The 16,640-nt window shown below is 45.1% G+C and overlaps 1 protein-coding gene across 2 annotated transcripts in view; it reads right to left on the bottom strand.

Moving 5' to 3' along the window:
• Window positions 1-16,640, bottom strand: part of ATXN10 (ataxin 10) — a 138,985-nt gene that overhangs the window by 108,331 nt on the left and 14,014 nt on the right. For both annotated transcript variants that reach the window (XM_065945291.1, XM_065945285.1), the window contains exon 2: window positions 5,402-5,593. In XM_065945291.1, coding sequence (XP_065801363.1) covers window positions 5,402-5,593 — 192 coding nt within the window. The remainder of the gene's footprint in view (window positions 1-5,401; window positions 5,594-16,640) is intronic.

Genomic DNA, 16,640 nt, shown 5'->3' with positions numbered 1-16,640 from the left:
AATGACTTCAGTTCAGTTCAGTCACTCAGTTGTGTCTGACTCTTTGAGACCCCATGAATCACAGCACGCCAGGCCTCCCTGTCCATCACCAACTCCCGGAGTTTACTCAAACTCATGTCCATCGAGTCGGCGATGCCATCCGGCCATCTCATCGTCTGTCGTCCCCTTCTCCTCCTGCCCCCAATCCTTCCCAGCATTAGGGTCTTTTCAAATGAGTCAACTCTTCGCATGAGGTGGCCAAACTATTGGAGTTTCAGCTTCAACATCAGTCCTTCCAATGAACACCCAGGACTGATCTCCTTTAGGATGGACTGGTTGGATCTCCTCACAGTCTAAGGGACTCTCAAGAGTGTTCTCCAACATCACAGTTCAAAAGCATCAATTCTTCGGCACTCAGCTTTCTTCACAGTCCAACTCTCACATCCATATATGACCACTGGAAAAACCATAGCCTTGACTAGATGGACCTTTGTTGGCAAAATAACGTCTCTGCTTTTTAATATGCTATCTAGGTTGGTCATAACTTTCCTTCCAAGGAGCAAGCGTCTTTTAATTTCATGGCTGCAATCACCATCTGCAGTGATTTCGGAGCACAAAAAAATAAAGTCTGACACTGTTTCCACTGTTTCCTCATCTATTTCCCATGAAGTGATGAGACCAGATGCCATGATCTTTTGTTTTCTGAATGTTGAGCTTTAAGCCAGCTTTTTCACTCTCCTCTTTCACTTTCATCAAGAGGTTTTTTAGATCCTCTTCACTTTCTGCCATAAGGGTGGTGTCATCTGCATATCTGAGGTTATGGATATTTCTCCGGTCAATCTTGATTCCAGCTTGTGCTAATGACTTAGAAGAACTCAAAGGTGAGTGTTCAGTCACCCAGAGAGCTCTTTAAGGAGATCAGGCATGTTCCTCATTCTTTCTGGTCATCTCAGCAGAAATCAGGAACAGAGATGGGTTATCTGAGAAAGCTCGACAGCACATCCTATACTGCTCATTGGTGCATAAATCCCCATGACATACACGTGAGACCCACGAGGTTTTTAAGAATGTTATACCAGTAGAAACTCTACCAACGTGGATGAAATGCACAGAGAAAGAATGAAAGAAGGCTGTTAAACTCCCAAAAGTCTATGAGCAGGAAATAGGCTGATAAAACTATTCGGGTGAAAACACGTGTTACCCTTACCCTCCAAGAAAAAGGAAGGATGACTCTGAGGGTAAGAGCAAGGGCAGAGCCTCAAGCCACAGAGGATTATTCCCAAGCCTCAAAACCCAAGTTTGCCCAAGTGGATTTTGAAATTGCTTGGGACCAATGACTCCTCTTTTCCCTCAATTTTCTCCTTTTTTAGAGGATAATGTCTAAAACTGTTACCCTATGCCTGTTCCTCCATTGTATTTTGGGAGCAGACAACTTGCTGTCCAGTTCCACGAGCCCAAAGATAAAAAGGAATTCTGTCCCGGAGTGAATCATACCCAGAATCTCAACCATATATAATTCAGACGTAAGATTTGGGACATTTTAGCTAATGAGACTTAGATAAGATTTTGGACTTGAGTTGGTTCTGTAACAGGTCAAGAATTTGAGGGCTCTCAGGATGAGATGAATGTATTTTGCATATAGTATGGACATGAATCTTTAGGGGCCAAAGAGTAGACTGTGCTAGGCAAAAAAAGGGCCACTGAGAAACGTCCACATACTAAACTTGAAACTTTGAAAGTTACCTCACATGGCAAAAGAGGTGTGATATAAGAAACAGATATTTAATCTTTGTCCTCAGGTTCCTGGCACAGAGCTCCTGATATCCTTGAAGTCCCTGTGTGACAGGAAGGGCTCTCGTTAATCCCAACAAGCCCCTTCAACCCTCCTCCGTTTATGCTAGTAAATTAGGTGACTATCACTGGGCCTGTAGACAGCTTCAGGAGGGGGCCGCTGCCACAGGAACCAACCATAAGATCAGATCAGACAGCTGAAACTTTCAACCCAACCTCCCATCTCAGAGGAAGGGAAGACAGCTGGAGACCGAGTTCAATTACCATTGGCCAATGATCCAATCAATCGTGTCTATGTAATAGAATTTTCATGAAGAATACTAAACAATGAGTTTGGAAAGGTTTCAAATGGGCTGATGAACACACCAAAGTGTCTAGAAGATGGCAGGCCTAGAAAAGGCCGAGAAGTCTGTGCCCTGCCCCATCCTGAGTATCCCTTCCGTGTCTCCTTTTCCAGGACACTTGTAATAGTATGTAAAGTGCTTCCCTGAGTTCCCTGAGTCATTCTACTGAATTATCAAACCTGGGGGTACCCTGGGAAGCCATGACGTTGTAGTTGGCTGGGCAAAAATGTAGCCTGGGGACCCCGTTTGCCCCTGGCATCAAGTGGGACAGTCCTGTGGGATTGAGTCATGAAGTTATGGGATGTGACATCATAACTTGAGGTAGTTAGGGTCAGAATGGATTTGAAATGTTGGACTCCGGGCTGCTTTTGGAGAATAAGAACTGGTCAGAAAATACAAGAGACCTTTCTAGGTATGATTAAATTAACAACTTGAAGATGGGAAGATTATCTTGAACTACCTAGGTGGGCCTCATGTAACTATAATGGTCCTTATCAGAGGGACACCAGATGGTCAGAGTCAGAAAGACTGGAAGGTGTTACAGTATTGCTTTGAAGATGGGAAGACGAAGCCATGAAGGAAGGAAAGCAGACAGACTCTAGAAGCTACTAACAGATTAGCAAGAAAATGGATTCTCTGCTAGAGACTCAGAGGAACCAGCTCTGCTGACACTTCAACTTTAGGTCAGAAAAATGGATTTTGGACTTCTGAACTCAAAAACTGTCAGATAATAAATCTGTGTTGGTTTAAGTTACTATATTTGCAGTAATTTGTTACAACAGCAAAAGGAACTCATATGGCTCCCTACATTCTTCACTTCTTCTCAACAAGAATCAGAATTAGGCCAAGACTTTCACTGCTAAAGATGAGGGTCACGGTGAGTGTGCAAAGGCGAGGACCCTCTTGCCCCTCCCCAAGCCCAGGTGGGCAGATGGCACTGCCCCTGTCCTCTTTTTTCAAATACAGGAGTGAAGGGAAACACGGCTCGGCGCCTGCCTCGGAAGAGAAGAAGCTATTCCCCCTTTCTGCCCTTGTCTTTCAGAGAAGGCAATGGCACCCCACTCCAGTACTCTTGCCTGGAAAATCCCATGGACAAAGGAGCCTGGTAGACTGCAGTCCATGGGGTTGCTAAGAGTCGGACATGACTGAGCGACTTCACTTTCACTTTTCTGCGCTAGAGAAGGAAATGGCAACCCACTCCAGTGTTCTTGCCTGGAGAATCCCAGGGATGGGGGAGCCTGGTGGGCTGCCGTCCATGGGGTCGCACAGAGTCGGACACGACTGAAGTGACTTAGCAGTAGCAGCTCTTGCCTTTACATGTACAAACAGCTGTCAAGCGACTGGGCGCACTGCCTACTTCTATCGGCCAGATTTCGGGGAAGGAGATAAATGCAACTTCATGACATGCGAATTCTATGAAAGTCAAGTTTTGATGCTCACAAATGAGGTTTTATTGGAACACAGCATATGTGTTTGTTCACGTACTATGTATGGCTGCTCTCACAAACAATGGGAGAACCGAACCACTCTGACAGAGACCACAGAGCCTGAGCTAGTCATCTGGCTCTGTGCAGTAACAGCACAGCAACCCCAGCAGCAGGGCCATATTTACAGGCAGGGCTAACTGCTTTTAACAGTCTTCTCTGAGTACTTCCTGAAACTTCATATGACTCAGATTGTTTGCTCTGCTGTATTAAATCCCATGTTCCATACAGCCTTGGCAAAAAATAATTCCAGTCCACACAGAGTACAATTTTCAGACAAAGGATATAAAAAGACCTAGGCCCTAACAGCATCCTACTTTTTAATTAATTCTTTAATAACTTAAAACATCAGAAAAATACATTTTTCTTGAGATCTGAACCTTGACAGGCTTGGCAACATCAGCTTTAGTTGAGGTTGACCGGAATCTCTCTTGTATTTCTGACTAGAGGAATGGTTCTTCCAAAAGTTGATGCCCCAAATGGTTAGCATATCCATTCAGGGGTCTCCTTCCCTCTCTTGTCACACTAGAGGTCTACCTGCCTGGAAAGCGACAAAATAAACTCAGTTCTGGCCTGCTGCATCTAGCATAGAACTAGTTACACTTTCTCAATGTTCACTATTATTACCAAGATTATTACTGTGTCTATCCATTTATCTGCACAGGATGCCATGTTCAATTCTGTGCTGAGGTTAAAGCCTCGCTTCCCCCCGCCACCCCGACCTCTCCTTTGATCTAAAGAATCTCATTAATCACATCCAAGCCTCAGGTGCAGACGGTCCAGGCAGTGCAGGGATCCCCTCCACTGGCTTCTGCACCAGCTCGCCTTCACTCATCCTGGCAGCTGACAGCAAGGCCCCTGGGCTCTGTCTGCACTCGAGTCCAGGAAATAAAGGTGAGCATGCTCTATGGCTTCTGACTTCACCTCAAGTAAAAACTGTTAATAAAAAGTAGATTCTATAAAACCAAAGAGGAAAGGTGCTCAGTTCTGGGAGGAGAGTGTAACGTGTAAGAGAAGAAGAGCAGCGCAGGCAGTTCTCTCCCTCATCTCAGTAATGACATTTTAGTCGTACGTTTTAAGTTAGGTGGACGTAAGCTGGCAAGTTTACAGGATCTTAAGGAAGGCTGAGAAATTCACGAAGTGCTCCCTGTTCAAAGTAAAGACAAGAGCAACTAATTAAAACACGAAAACTAACTAAATATTTACAACTAATAAGTGAAGTCGAGAACTGCATACGCCTTTAGGCAGGCAGAATCAAAGGATCAAAGAAAAGTTCAAATCACTTTTATGTAGAAAACCAAATACCTCTAAACTTATAAATACAAGTAAGAAACGGAGGTAATCTTAATGTTAAACATGCTGTACCTTTATAAATTCATCTAAGAGTCTCCCACGGCAAGTCTTGCAGAACACTTGTCCCCAAGGTGTGGAGAGACAGTCTGAATCTAAATAGGCAGCTGTGATGCCAAAATCATTTCTACTGGATAAGCCAACATGGCAGAACCAGCATGCACAGACACAAAGAAATACAATCAAAGCATGCATGCGTGCTAGGTAGCTTCAGTCGTGTCTGACTCTTTGTACCCCATGGACTGTAGCCCACCAGGCTCCTCTGTCCATGGGATTCTCCAGGCAAGAATAATGGAGTGGGTTGCCAAGCCCTCTTCCAGGGGATCTTCCCGACCCAGGGACTGAACCCACATCTCCTGCATCTCCTGCATTGGCAGCCGAGCTCTTTACTACTGGTGCCAGCTGGGAAGCCCATATAATCAAAGGCATGTATGTAACTAGAAAGAACAGTACCTGATTGAATTCTGGTTCACGGAACACTCGATACAGGCATTCCGGAGACACCGGAAGCATTCCGTTATCAGCTGCAGACTGGAAGCCAGATGCTCCACTTGGGATGGGTCTCTGCAGGCCAGCTCAACAGTGTGAGACGATTTCTTTAAGATATCCAGGACTCTCTGGAAGATAGTCCTGGGTGCTGTTTCTCTGAAAAATGATAAAATTGCTGCACATCAGTTAAAAAAAAAAAAGACTAATTTCCAAACATCCTTTTCAGAACACTGCCTGTATTGATAACTTAATTTTGTGGGGAGGTAGGTTAGGCCTATCTGTTTCAGCTCCTTGATTTATGACACAAAAGAGCTACACAGACTGAGCGATTCACCAACCATTCCCTGTATCATCTTATTGAAGCTTCGCATTAACCTTATGAAGCCAACACTGTCCTTGCCATTTTAAAGATAAGATAACTGAGACAGAGAGAGGAGTCTGAGTAACTTGCCTCGTCACTAAGCTCACAACCCTCGGAGCCACAATCCCAACCGAAACTGTTTGAGTTCCACTCCCCACGACAACTCAAATCCCCATTTACAGTGACTGTTTATGGTCAATTCTGTAGGTTTTTGAGATTGCACCCACGTACTGCATTTCGGATTCTTTTGTTGACTATGAGGGTTACAGATTTGCTCTCAAAACAGAATCTATGCATCTCCTGATCTGGACAGAGAGTATAACCACGTCCTCTGTCACTCAGTATCTGTACCTAAAGTAAAATTATGAGAAAGAAAACTCATGAAGGATTGCCTGGGGGACAAGACACTATGCATTCTCAGATACAGCAAGCCAACAGCAGTTTTCTGAGCTTATACACGTTCAACCAGAGAGAGAGGGGCTCGGGGAGTGGGAAGGAGGGAAGGAGACAGAAGCAGAGGGAGACGCAGAGGGAGAGAGAGAGCTGAGAGCGAGCCAGTGCGAGTGCCCTTCCCGGGAGAGCGTGTGTCTGGGGGAGGCAAGGACCCTGAGCGGTTCCCACCCCCGCAGCCTGCACCTCGCTTCCCACACGCCTCTGGCGCCAGGAGCACTGCCCGTACTGGCTATCATCTCCGAGTTATGAAGAGAAGAATTTTTGTGTGCAACACAGCACCTAAATGCCAGCCAATTTCTTCATTCCGTGAATCCCCTAGAGAAACAAGAGTCTGCTTTAATGGTAGAAGACAGACTGCTGTTAAGACAATTGAAGATATGCTCACAGATCAGTTCTGACCACGTGGGATTTCTCTCTGTGCTCTCACTGTGGAGTGAAGGGGAACACTTCACCCCTGGATGAAGCCTGACCTTGGGGAGGCGGGGCTGGAGTGAAGTGCACTTCCACAAAACCACTGCCACTGAAGCGCCCCAAGCCCCTGAGACACCCCCTCTGGAAGCTTCAGGACCATGAATACTTGTACTCCAAGTGTCGTCTCTTCACCTCAAGGATAGACAGAATAAATCACATTGTTCATCATGTCTTCTCCCCTGTCACTGCCTTTAAGAAGTACGGAGTCAAAGCCACCACCCATATTTAACACCACAAACTCCTCAGCGTGACTCTGAGTGCTAACTGTATTTTTCCTATCTGGCTTTTCCCTCCCCTCCAACTTCCTCCCTTACCTTTTATTTTATCTAGCTGTATTTATTTATTTTTGCTCTTATTTGTTATTTTGGTAACTTGATTTGATTATGGATATCAATAGTATTACATTTTCCCCCAATTTATATACTGTTAGACTAAAGTTACACAAAATTTATACACAAAAATTATAATTCAAGTTTAGTGAATCTCTTTAGAGTTACTCAATGTCTGAAGTAGTGGAGTAAGTACCCTGAGGGGCAAGCTGGGCCAAGTGTGGGCTGTGGAAAGCAAGCAGCCTTAAGTCCTATCATTTCTGCTCCAGCCTATGGCTCGTACAGGCTTGGGGAAAGGGGACACACCTGACTATTTTAAAAGATGAGCTAGATTTTCATGTTAAATCTGATTTCTAAACGTTGGCACCTATTTCAATAATGTAAAAAACACTTTGTGGGCAAAAAAGAAAGAAAGCATGGTTCCCACTTCTTGATCTGTGCTCTAAACCACGGAGAACTTCCATGGGGTATGAGTTGGCTATCTCTGATGACCTACAAAGTATTTTTTTTTAAGCACTTCAAATTTTGTTTCAGAAAGAAACAGTATAAATTAACCAACTAAGCTTGGAAAATCACCCATGAAATAACTTGCTCCCCCTCTCTCCACCATCAGACCTCTCTAAACAAGGATCATGAAGCTTTGACTCAGGCTCTCAGTGACTGAGTAACCAACTAAAAAAAGTCAAAGTTCAGAGCTGTAGCATTAGTCCAGCCTCAGAAACCAGATAAAACAATGAAATGTATAAGCCACTTTCAGAGACAATAACATTCACTAACTCCATCAAGACAGCTCTAAAGAGCACTGTTGGGGATGTTAGGGGGGTGGGGAGGAAATTTTCCATTCTACCCATCTTGACTTCTCCAGGCTGGACTAATAATAAAATCGACAGAGTAACAAGAGAAACAGAAATTTTAATTTGTGTGCATGGAGGTCTCCTAGAAACTGGACCAAGAAAGTGGGCCAGAGCAGGCAGCTTTTATACATTTTAGACAAGGAAATGATACATTTGTGAGGAATTGACAGAACAAAGAAACAGGCTTGGGTGCTTAGTTAAAGAAGAATCTAACCAGACTCTGCACTTGGATAGTAAATTCAAGAAGACACCAGGTTTGTTCATGCAGGCTTCTGGGCCCTGAATCCTTCTCGGGGGGGGATAGCGGCCTTCTGCCTCGGGAGTCAGGGAGGGTACCTCTCACGTGGAGATTTACTGCCTGCTTTCAGACACAGACAGGAGGGTCAGAGGGGCCCTCCTGCATCAGCTCTTTCTTAAGTAACTTTAATTCAAAAAACTCAACATGCCATTGAGGCTTATTTGAAGAGGCATGCTCTGGGCTCCAACAGTACTAAATATAGAGCAGGCCCTATTAATACACAAAGAAAATACCCAAGGGTTTAAAGAATTCTGAAGAATGCCAAGAGTGATCAAGATTTCTACAACAAAGAATAAGCCTAATTAATTCTATCTGCTCCATCTGCATAAAGTTTTAAAGACATTTATTACTTAATCTTCCAGTCAAATAAAAGTAGAGCTCTACAACTTCAATAATCTGCTACAATAAAGCCTCTTTTTCTCTACTATGATGACTAAGAAGCATGTGTCTACACCTGAGAGAAAGAAGCCAGTGTGGTTTTTTTCGGCCGGTCCTTCGCAAGCTGCCTCTCACATAGGTACCACCTCCCTACTGTGAATGGTCTTCTCTGGTGTCACTCTTTTTAACATCTATTTTACTCAAAACTGCTGTGGAGCACAACAAAAGCTTTGAAATCAAACTATAATGCAAGGAGATTCAACCAGTCAATCCTAAAGGAAATAAAGCTGAACATTCATTGTAAGGACTGATGCTGAAGCCTCCAATACTTTGGCCACCTGATGTGAAAAGCCAACTTACTGGGGAAAAAAAAAAATACCCTGATGCTGGGAAAGATTGAGGGCAGAAGGGGGAGACAGAGGATGAGATGGTTGGATGGCATCACCGACTCAGTGGACATGAGTTTGAGCAAATTCTGGGAGATAGTGAAAAACAGGGAAGCCTGACATGCTGCAGTCAATGGGGCCGCAGAGCCGGACACGACTCGGCAACTGAGCAAACAACAAATAACAGACTACACTAAATAAGAGCACTGTTCTCAGGAACCCCGGGTAGCTGATATTCCAAGCACAGAGCAATCAGAGAGTTCAGGAACTACTCCAAATAAACAATCCCAACGCTACACAGTTTCTGTGTCATACACAGGCCTCTGTTACACTTTCAGCCAAAAGAAAAACGTTTAACTGAACTGAAGTCATCAAAAGACTCCTGACACACAAATAACTATTAACAGCTCCTCAAGAGTAATCCTGGCAGCATCTATTCCACACACAATAGTTTACGTTTTTGATACAAAGAGAAAATCAATGGGGCCTGTGATCACGTGGATTCCTGCGAGCAGCAGGCACTGGCAGTCCTCTGGGTTTATTCACACATGCACCCTGCACCAGAATCCCTCCACATACCACCCCCACCCCAGCCTCTGCCTGGACGAAAGAACACGGGGGCTCCTGGTGGAACTCCTCAGAGTATTGTACGCTCCCCTGGAATTCAATCCACAGCATGGAATAACACTTCTCCACATCGGATTACATTCACTGATCCGGTCCACCACCCCAGCTGGACTAGAGATCCCAGAAAAAGAGAAGACCTTATTTTTTCTGTACCTCTAAGGCCCAGAGCTGCACTCACTAATTTGCATTTGTTCACATTTAAAACAGAGACAAGACTAGTCACATCTTCAGAGTGGCATCTCACTGCTTCACAGGCTCCCCATGGAACAAACACTTACGGAGCGTGTACTCTGAGCCCACAGTCAGGCGCCAGGCCTGGCGGGACCAGTACTTTGCAGCAGGAACCAGAACCAGGTAAACACCCAGGAACCAGCTCAACTCACCCATTAAGAAACCCACACCCCTGGGCCCAAACACTTGGGAAAAAGGGTCATATTTTAAGATGTAGGCTTGGTATTTAAGAAACAGCTAATTTCTTCTTCCCTACTAAATGATACAGTGGGTAAGCTTAAAGGGGGAGAGAAAGGAGAGGTGTTGTAACCCGATTAACTACAATTTACATTTCCTGAAAGCAGAGACTATTTCTTAGATGTCTGCATCCCTCTATAAAGGGTGAAAGAGGGGGGAAAAAACCCTTTTCCTCCAGAGACATATAATAAATAGCTACAGATCTTACTCACCACATTTTAATGCACTATAATACACAGCTTTCATCAGATGAGGACAAAGAAAGCTCTCCATGAACAGTAACCAGGAAGAAAGCATTTGACCCTCTCTACCTTCCCCATGGCCTTGAATGGAGGCTACTTGGCAGCACAGATACAAAGTGGTCCTAATGTACTCTGTCTGCAAATTCCATATTCACTGTGAAGACGGCACAGCTAAGTATGTAATGATTAACGACAGTGAAATAACTAGTGAAGATCAATCGTTCATATGTTATAAACATTATTTATAATAAAAATTGCTGTCATTTCTGCTTCAATCAAACTAACACAAAATATTCGCAAAGACTTTAAAAAGCTTAGCTACCTCATTCACAGAAAGCCGAAAGTGCTTAGAAAGACAATTAAAATCCAACCGTTAGACATTCCTTTTAGATAGGAATGCATACCCTGAAGACAACTTAGAAATGAAATGTTACATTACAGCACAAATACAGCCTCTGAATTATACAAACGGTAGAATTTCATTTCCTTCAAGTTTGAACAGATCTATAGGTTTAATCTTGGCAAGTCCCATTTGAGTAAAATTAAAGAAAACTACCGGTGATTATGTGTAGCTGTTTAGAGAGGCCTAACATACTATCTGTACACACATCTTACAGTTAATTCATCAGTGGGACCTCCTACTGAAAAGGAAACTAACTGCTTGTCACTATAACACTACAACTAAGAATTTCATCCTTGTTAAAAGATTTATTCTAATACCTGAGATTTAATTAAAAATTGGCACACGTGCTTTAGAGTAGTTTAACCACTGTCACTGAGAAAAACTATTAGAACACACACAAGTTCAGAGATTAAAATAACAACCACTGATTGTTATTTAAAACCATAAACCTCTTACTGATCTGACTGCATTAGGAAGAACCAAAACAGAAAATAAAAACATCTCTAGTTCCTATCAGAAACAGTCTGCACAAAAGTCTGAAACTCATTTTTGCAGACCTCAAAACTCTCCTTTATACACTGTCTTTCCCTCTTCTGTCACAGCGAGGACTCTCAAGCTGTCGCTGAGACAGAGCTGCAGGGCTGGCAAACTTTTTCTGCAAAAGGCCAGAGAGTAAACATTTCAGGCTGTGAGGACCTGATAACTCTGTCCCAACTGCTCCACTGCTACAGGGTTAGGGCCATCAGAGACAGCATCCAAGTGAACACACACAGCTGTGTTCTCGTGAAAACCTTCCTATGGACGCTGGGATTTAAAGCTCACATCATCTTCATGCATCACAGAATTCTATTCATTTATTTTCCCCTACCATTAAATATGTAAAAATCAGTCTTAACTCAAAAACTATTAACATAAAAAAAAAAAAGAAAAAACAGGTGGCGGGTCAGTTTTGGCCCACAGATCAAAATTTGGCTCTGACCCCAGCTCTGAAGGGTTTCAAATAAATGTCCTCTCCTCATCCCCCCAAAACTCCTGTCTCCTCCTCCAGTGTCCTCGCCATACTCAAAACGCATCTCTCATCAGAACAGACTCTCCATGCATTATACCAAGGAAAGCAAGCAAAGAGAATGTGGGATGCCCAGAAGTAGACAGGGTGTCCAGGAAAGAACCGCACGCAGAGAAACCTGGCGGATGGCAGGGCTGGCACTAGAGGTCCCAGGGAGAAGGCCAGACTATTATAGAAAAGGTGCTGCAACAACTATCAGTCATATGGGGAAAAAAAAAGAATCGGAGCCTTAAGTAAAAAGTAACTCCATTTGGATTTAGGAATATATGTTAGACACAGGCTCTGCAGGCCACTGAAAGGACCACCCATCTGATGAGAAGCCAGGGAGGGTTCTGATCAGAGTGACGTGCTTTCACTTTTAAAGGATCCCTCTGCTATTCTGTAAACAACTGATCACAGCAAAAGAAAGAAAAGATACAGGGAGATCAGTTAGGACACTCTTCCAGGATGCAGTTGGGAGAGGAGGGGACAGTGGCAGACATAATAAGCAGAGACCAGACTCTGAATATATTCTGAAGATGGAGTCAATGAGATTTGATGAGAAATTATTATGAGGGGCATCTGAGGAAGCAGAGTCAAGGATGGTGCCAAACTCTGACCCAACTCTGGACTAAGCAATAAATGGACGGATGTATCTGCTGTTTACTGAACTGGAGAAGACTGCTGTAAAGATATTGAGGGAGGGGGGATATCAGGAGTTGAGTTTCAGGTTTGCTACATCTGAAATGCCTATTAGAAATACAAGCAGAAATGTGGCGTAGGCAGATGAACATACAAGTCTAAACATCAGGAGAAAAGTCCAGCTACAGAAAGTGTTAGAGCTATCACCAACTCTAACCAAACCCAAAGACTGAAGGCAATCATCACAACAGCACAGGTAGGTGGGGAGAATTCTGAGGGACTGAGCACTGGACCTCAAAGAGGACAGCCAATAAAAGAGAAGAGTCAGAAAGGGTGGGGTTCTAGAAGCCAAATGAAGACAGTGTTCCAAGGAGAAAGAAGTGATGAGTGACGTCAACCAGCAGAGAAGATGAGGATTTTAGGTGAAGACCAAGGGGCTTGGCAATGTGGAATGGGTTCAAGAGAAACGGGAAACTGTAGCAGATGAATATAAAAAACCCTCAGAGAAGTTTATATAAATGGGAGGAAAAAAAGAGGGAAATGGGGGAGAGATTCTTCTGAGGATGGGAAAAATTACAGCAGATTCAGCAACTGATGAGAATAATCCAATAGAAAGGGTAAAACGGATGATTTAAGAAAGGGGGGGTGAGGTAAGAGAATTGTTGGAGCAATGTATGCAAAAGGGAGAGGAATGTGTGCAGACCTGAGGGGGGCTGGCATGTGGAGAAGGGCAGTTCACCCACAGTACCTGAGGGAAGGCGAACTATGGGGACAGACAGAGGCAGCAGGGTGGTGGGAACGCCTGGAAACATAGGAAGCTGAGAATGAGGATGAGGGAGAACCAGTGGAGACTGAGGGAGAGCAAAAGGCATAAGCCAGCTGACAAGGAAAGCGGAAGGGTCAAACGGACCAGGGCAAAGGCACTAAATCCCTACACAAAGTCAGTGGTCATCAGTTACAGAAAGACCAATCAGCATGTTGTCGCGCTGTTCTTCATCCTCGTTCAGTTGTTTGGGTGCAAGTGCAAAAGCAGCAGCAAATTGGATTTAACTAGAGCTGGAGTTTCGCCAGCAGAGTGTGGCAAAGAGGAGGCGGCAAGTGAGAATGTACACAAGGAAATGCTTGACCACTGATCCACAGGTCTAACCTGGATTTAAGGGATGCGTGACTATAAGGAACAGAAGGGACAGAGAATAGGAAGGAGCAGGATCAACAGACCGCGGGTCCAGCGGGGAGCTGAAGACTTGATGGAGGAGGGGACCCAGAGAGAGACAAGATAGAACAGGCAGTCAAAGCGGGACTCTCGGAATCAAGACTGCGGAGGGCATGCAGCCATGGTTAGTCACAAGGCCTAGGTAGCACACGCAATGTGTGCTTAGACAGGGGGAAGCGGGGGAGGCGAGGGGTGTTCAAAGTCAAGAAATAAAAGGTCAGGGTAATGAAAGGATCATCTGTGTAAACACTACAATAGCCAAGACTTGAGACGGGAGAAGCAATGCAGTCAACAGTGAACCAGTTAGATTCTTCAAGGGATGAGAGTGAAAACCTGAACTTTTAACAGTAGAAGAGATTGTCTATGAGCTATACACTCTGATGGCATGATATGGAAAGTTGCAGGGATTATGGAGGAAAAAGTTCTGAAAGCAGCAATGACAGTTACCTTCACACCTACACACCTTCAAGCTAAGCAATACACAGGATATGGGAGAACACAGCCCACTTGAAGGACATTCTGGGAAAGGTTTGTCCTTAGAAGTGAGCCCTATTTCACCTAGATCAAGAAGATGACAAGAATGTCCAGAGAGGTTGAAGACACAGGGGATTTTGCACATGGTTGTGGTTTAGTCACTCAGTCGTGTCAACCCCATGGAAGGTAGCCCACCAGGCCCCTCTGTCCATGGGGGTTCTCCAGGCAACAATCCTGGAGTGGGTTGCCATTGCCTACTGCAGGGGATCTTCTGACCCAGGGATGGAACCCAGGTTTCCTGCACTGCAGACAGCCTCCGACATTGCTGGCAGACTGTTGACTGACTGAGCCATCAGGAAAGCCCCTTGCACATGGGAAGGGTTTTAAAAGTGGAGGAGTCAGAAAGGTTCTATACAAAGCCTTAAGGGAACCAGTGAGTAACAGAAAACCTAGTTTCCTATATTAATTAGAAAATCAGCTTGTAAATGTGTAGCAAAAACCCTGCTGAAATTTTACTTTGAATGGCACCGAAACCACAGGTCAACCTGGGGCCAAGTGATGTCTCCGTGTTTCTGAGTTTTCCTATCATATCACTGTATAACCATCTAATCACTTTTGATAGTTTTATAATACTCTCAGTGAGGATGACAGCCACTTGTACTTAGCTGTGCTCATGCCGTGCCCAGCACCCTGCTAAGCGCTACATACACACACTCCTCCGTGGCCATCGTAAGTGGATCCCTCACTTACAAACTGTCTTTGTTACCAAATGCAAGCCTGCGTTCCCAATGCACAGAGAGGCCAGGCGATACCAAAACTGTCAGAGTCTGGAGCAGAGACAGGTTTATTGAGGGCAATGCAAGAAAATGGGTGGCTCACGCCTTAACAACCCCAAGTTTTCAGCAAAGCCCTTTTCTAGGAAAGGTGAGGGAGGGGCACAGTCAGTTGTTGCCAGCCTCTTGGTGTCAGGTCACAGTCAGGAGCGATGCTCCTGTAAATCTACCAAACGAACGTTATTCTCTGTTCTGACAAGAAAAGACAAGGTCCCAAGACATAAGTTTCATCCTTCCTGGTCCTGGCTAAGAGAAGGCGCCCAGTGGAACCAGGACCACTAACAGTAGCTCAATGACAACTGGCTACTTGTGGGACGGTCTCATGCAGCCCCGACCAACGGCCGAGAGGGAACCGGGACCGTGAGCGGTGGCCCGCTGACAGCTGGCTGCTTGGGGGCGGGCCCCCCGCGGCACAGCAACAGTAACCAGCTCCCGGTGAGGGGGTCGGGTCACCTGTGCGCAGCGCAGCCCCGGCTAAGGTCTGCGCTCAGTCACGCTCCATTACACTCTTGGCTCTAACGGGACTTCTCTGCGCTTGTGGCCGTCAGAGGGTGACTCAGCCTGCAGTGGGCCCCAGGGTTCCTCTGCCTTTGAATGAGTGTCCTTGCCCACAGTCCAGTGACCACACCCTCTGGTCCAGGGACCACTACAAAAGACTAGGAGGATGAAAAGAGCTGAGAAACTCTCCTCTGAGGGCACAGTGGGTCACCATTCTAACCTTATTTATTTTGATTTGCTGGCTCAAACTTCTTCCTGTCTGCTTTGTCCATTTAAGATAATTGGATGTGCGGGGTGGCTCACACTGACCACATCTGTATTTTGAAGCTGAGTCAGAACACCTTACCGAGTGGTTCCGCATGGCAGTCCAGCTCATGGCACAGGTAAAAATAAAGGGAACTGTCACCACACTCCACACAGTTCTGTTTATAGCGCTGCATAATTGACGTTCTCTCTCAGCACAGCTGATCTGAGTCATGGTTGAGTCAAGATAGCATGCGGCCCTGCACTAAGCTGACAACTCATGGGGGTCTGAAGGGGGCTTGTTCTGTGTTGTGGGTTTTGTTTGTTTGTTTCGGCTGTTGTCTCTGGTGCAGCCAAAGACTTGCTGGCCAGAGGCTCAGTTGTGTTTGGGGAAAGCCTGTGTACACGCAGATGACTGGTTTATTCCAAGTTCTACATTATGCCGGCCTCTCAAGTGTTCAACAGTCCTTTTCCCTATGAATGTTAGTCTACGTCTTCATGCAAGCAATGAGGGACACCAAAACATATCTGACCTCTGCGACCCTCTGTCACATCTGATGCTTTATACCTCTCTTGCCAGAGCCCTTCCTATGCTGACTCCAGGAAATTAACTATTTAAGGAAGTAATAATAACACAACCAAGGGCTCATTCTGTGCTAGGTATTAAAGGAGGCCCTGAGGACACAGAGGTGTAAGAAGCCTGCCCTCAGGTTTGGGCTCATTCTAGTGGATAGGTAGGTGATTAAGTGATCACAATACTCTACTGCAATTCTCTGAAAGGGGTAAGAGGAACGTAAGGCAGAAGCACCCAGGTCATAAGGCAGAAGATCTAAGGTCATCTGCAACTCAACTGCGGCACGATGGAGACCACTCCACCTTGTGGTGATCAGAGCCGCTATGGGACAATCAGTGTCAAGACAGGGTGACTGGCATCTGGAAAGAGAAGGAAAGAGCCAGACTCAGTGCAGCCTTGGGCTTCCCAGGT

This window comes from Muntiacus reevesi, chromosome 1 (genome assembly GCF_963930625.1).
Source record: "Muntiacus reevesi chromosome 1, mMunRee1.1, whole genome shotgun sequence".
Lineage (NCBI taxonomy): Eukaryota > Metazoa > Chordata > Mammalia > Artiodactyla > Cervidae > Muntiacus > Muntiacus reevesi.
This window is presented reverse-complemented; position numbering and strand designations above follow the sequence as displayed.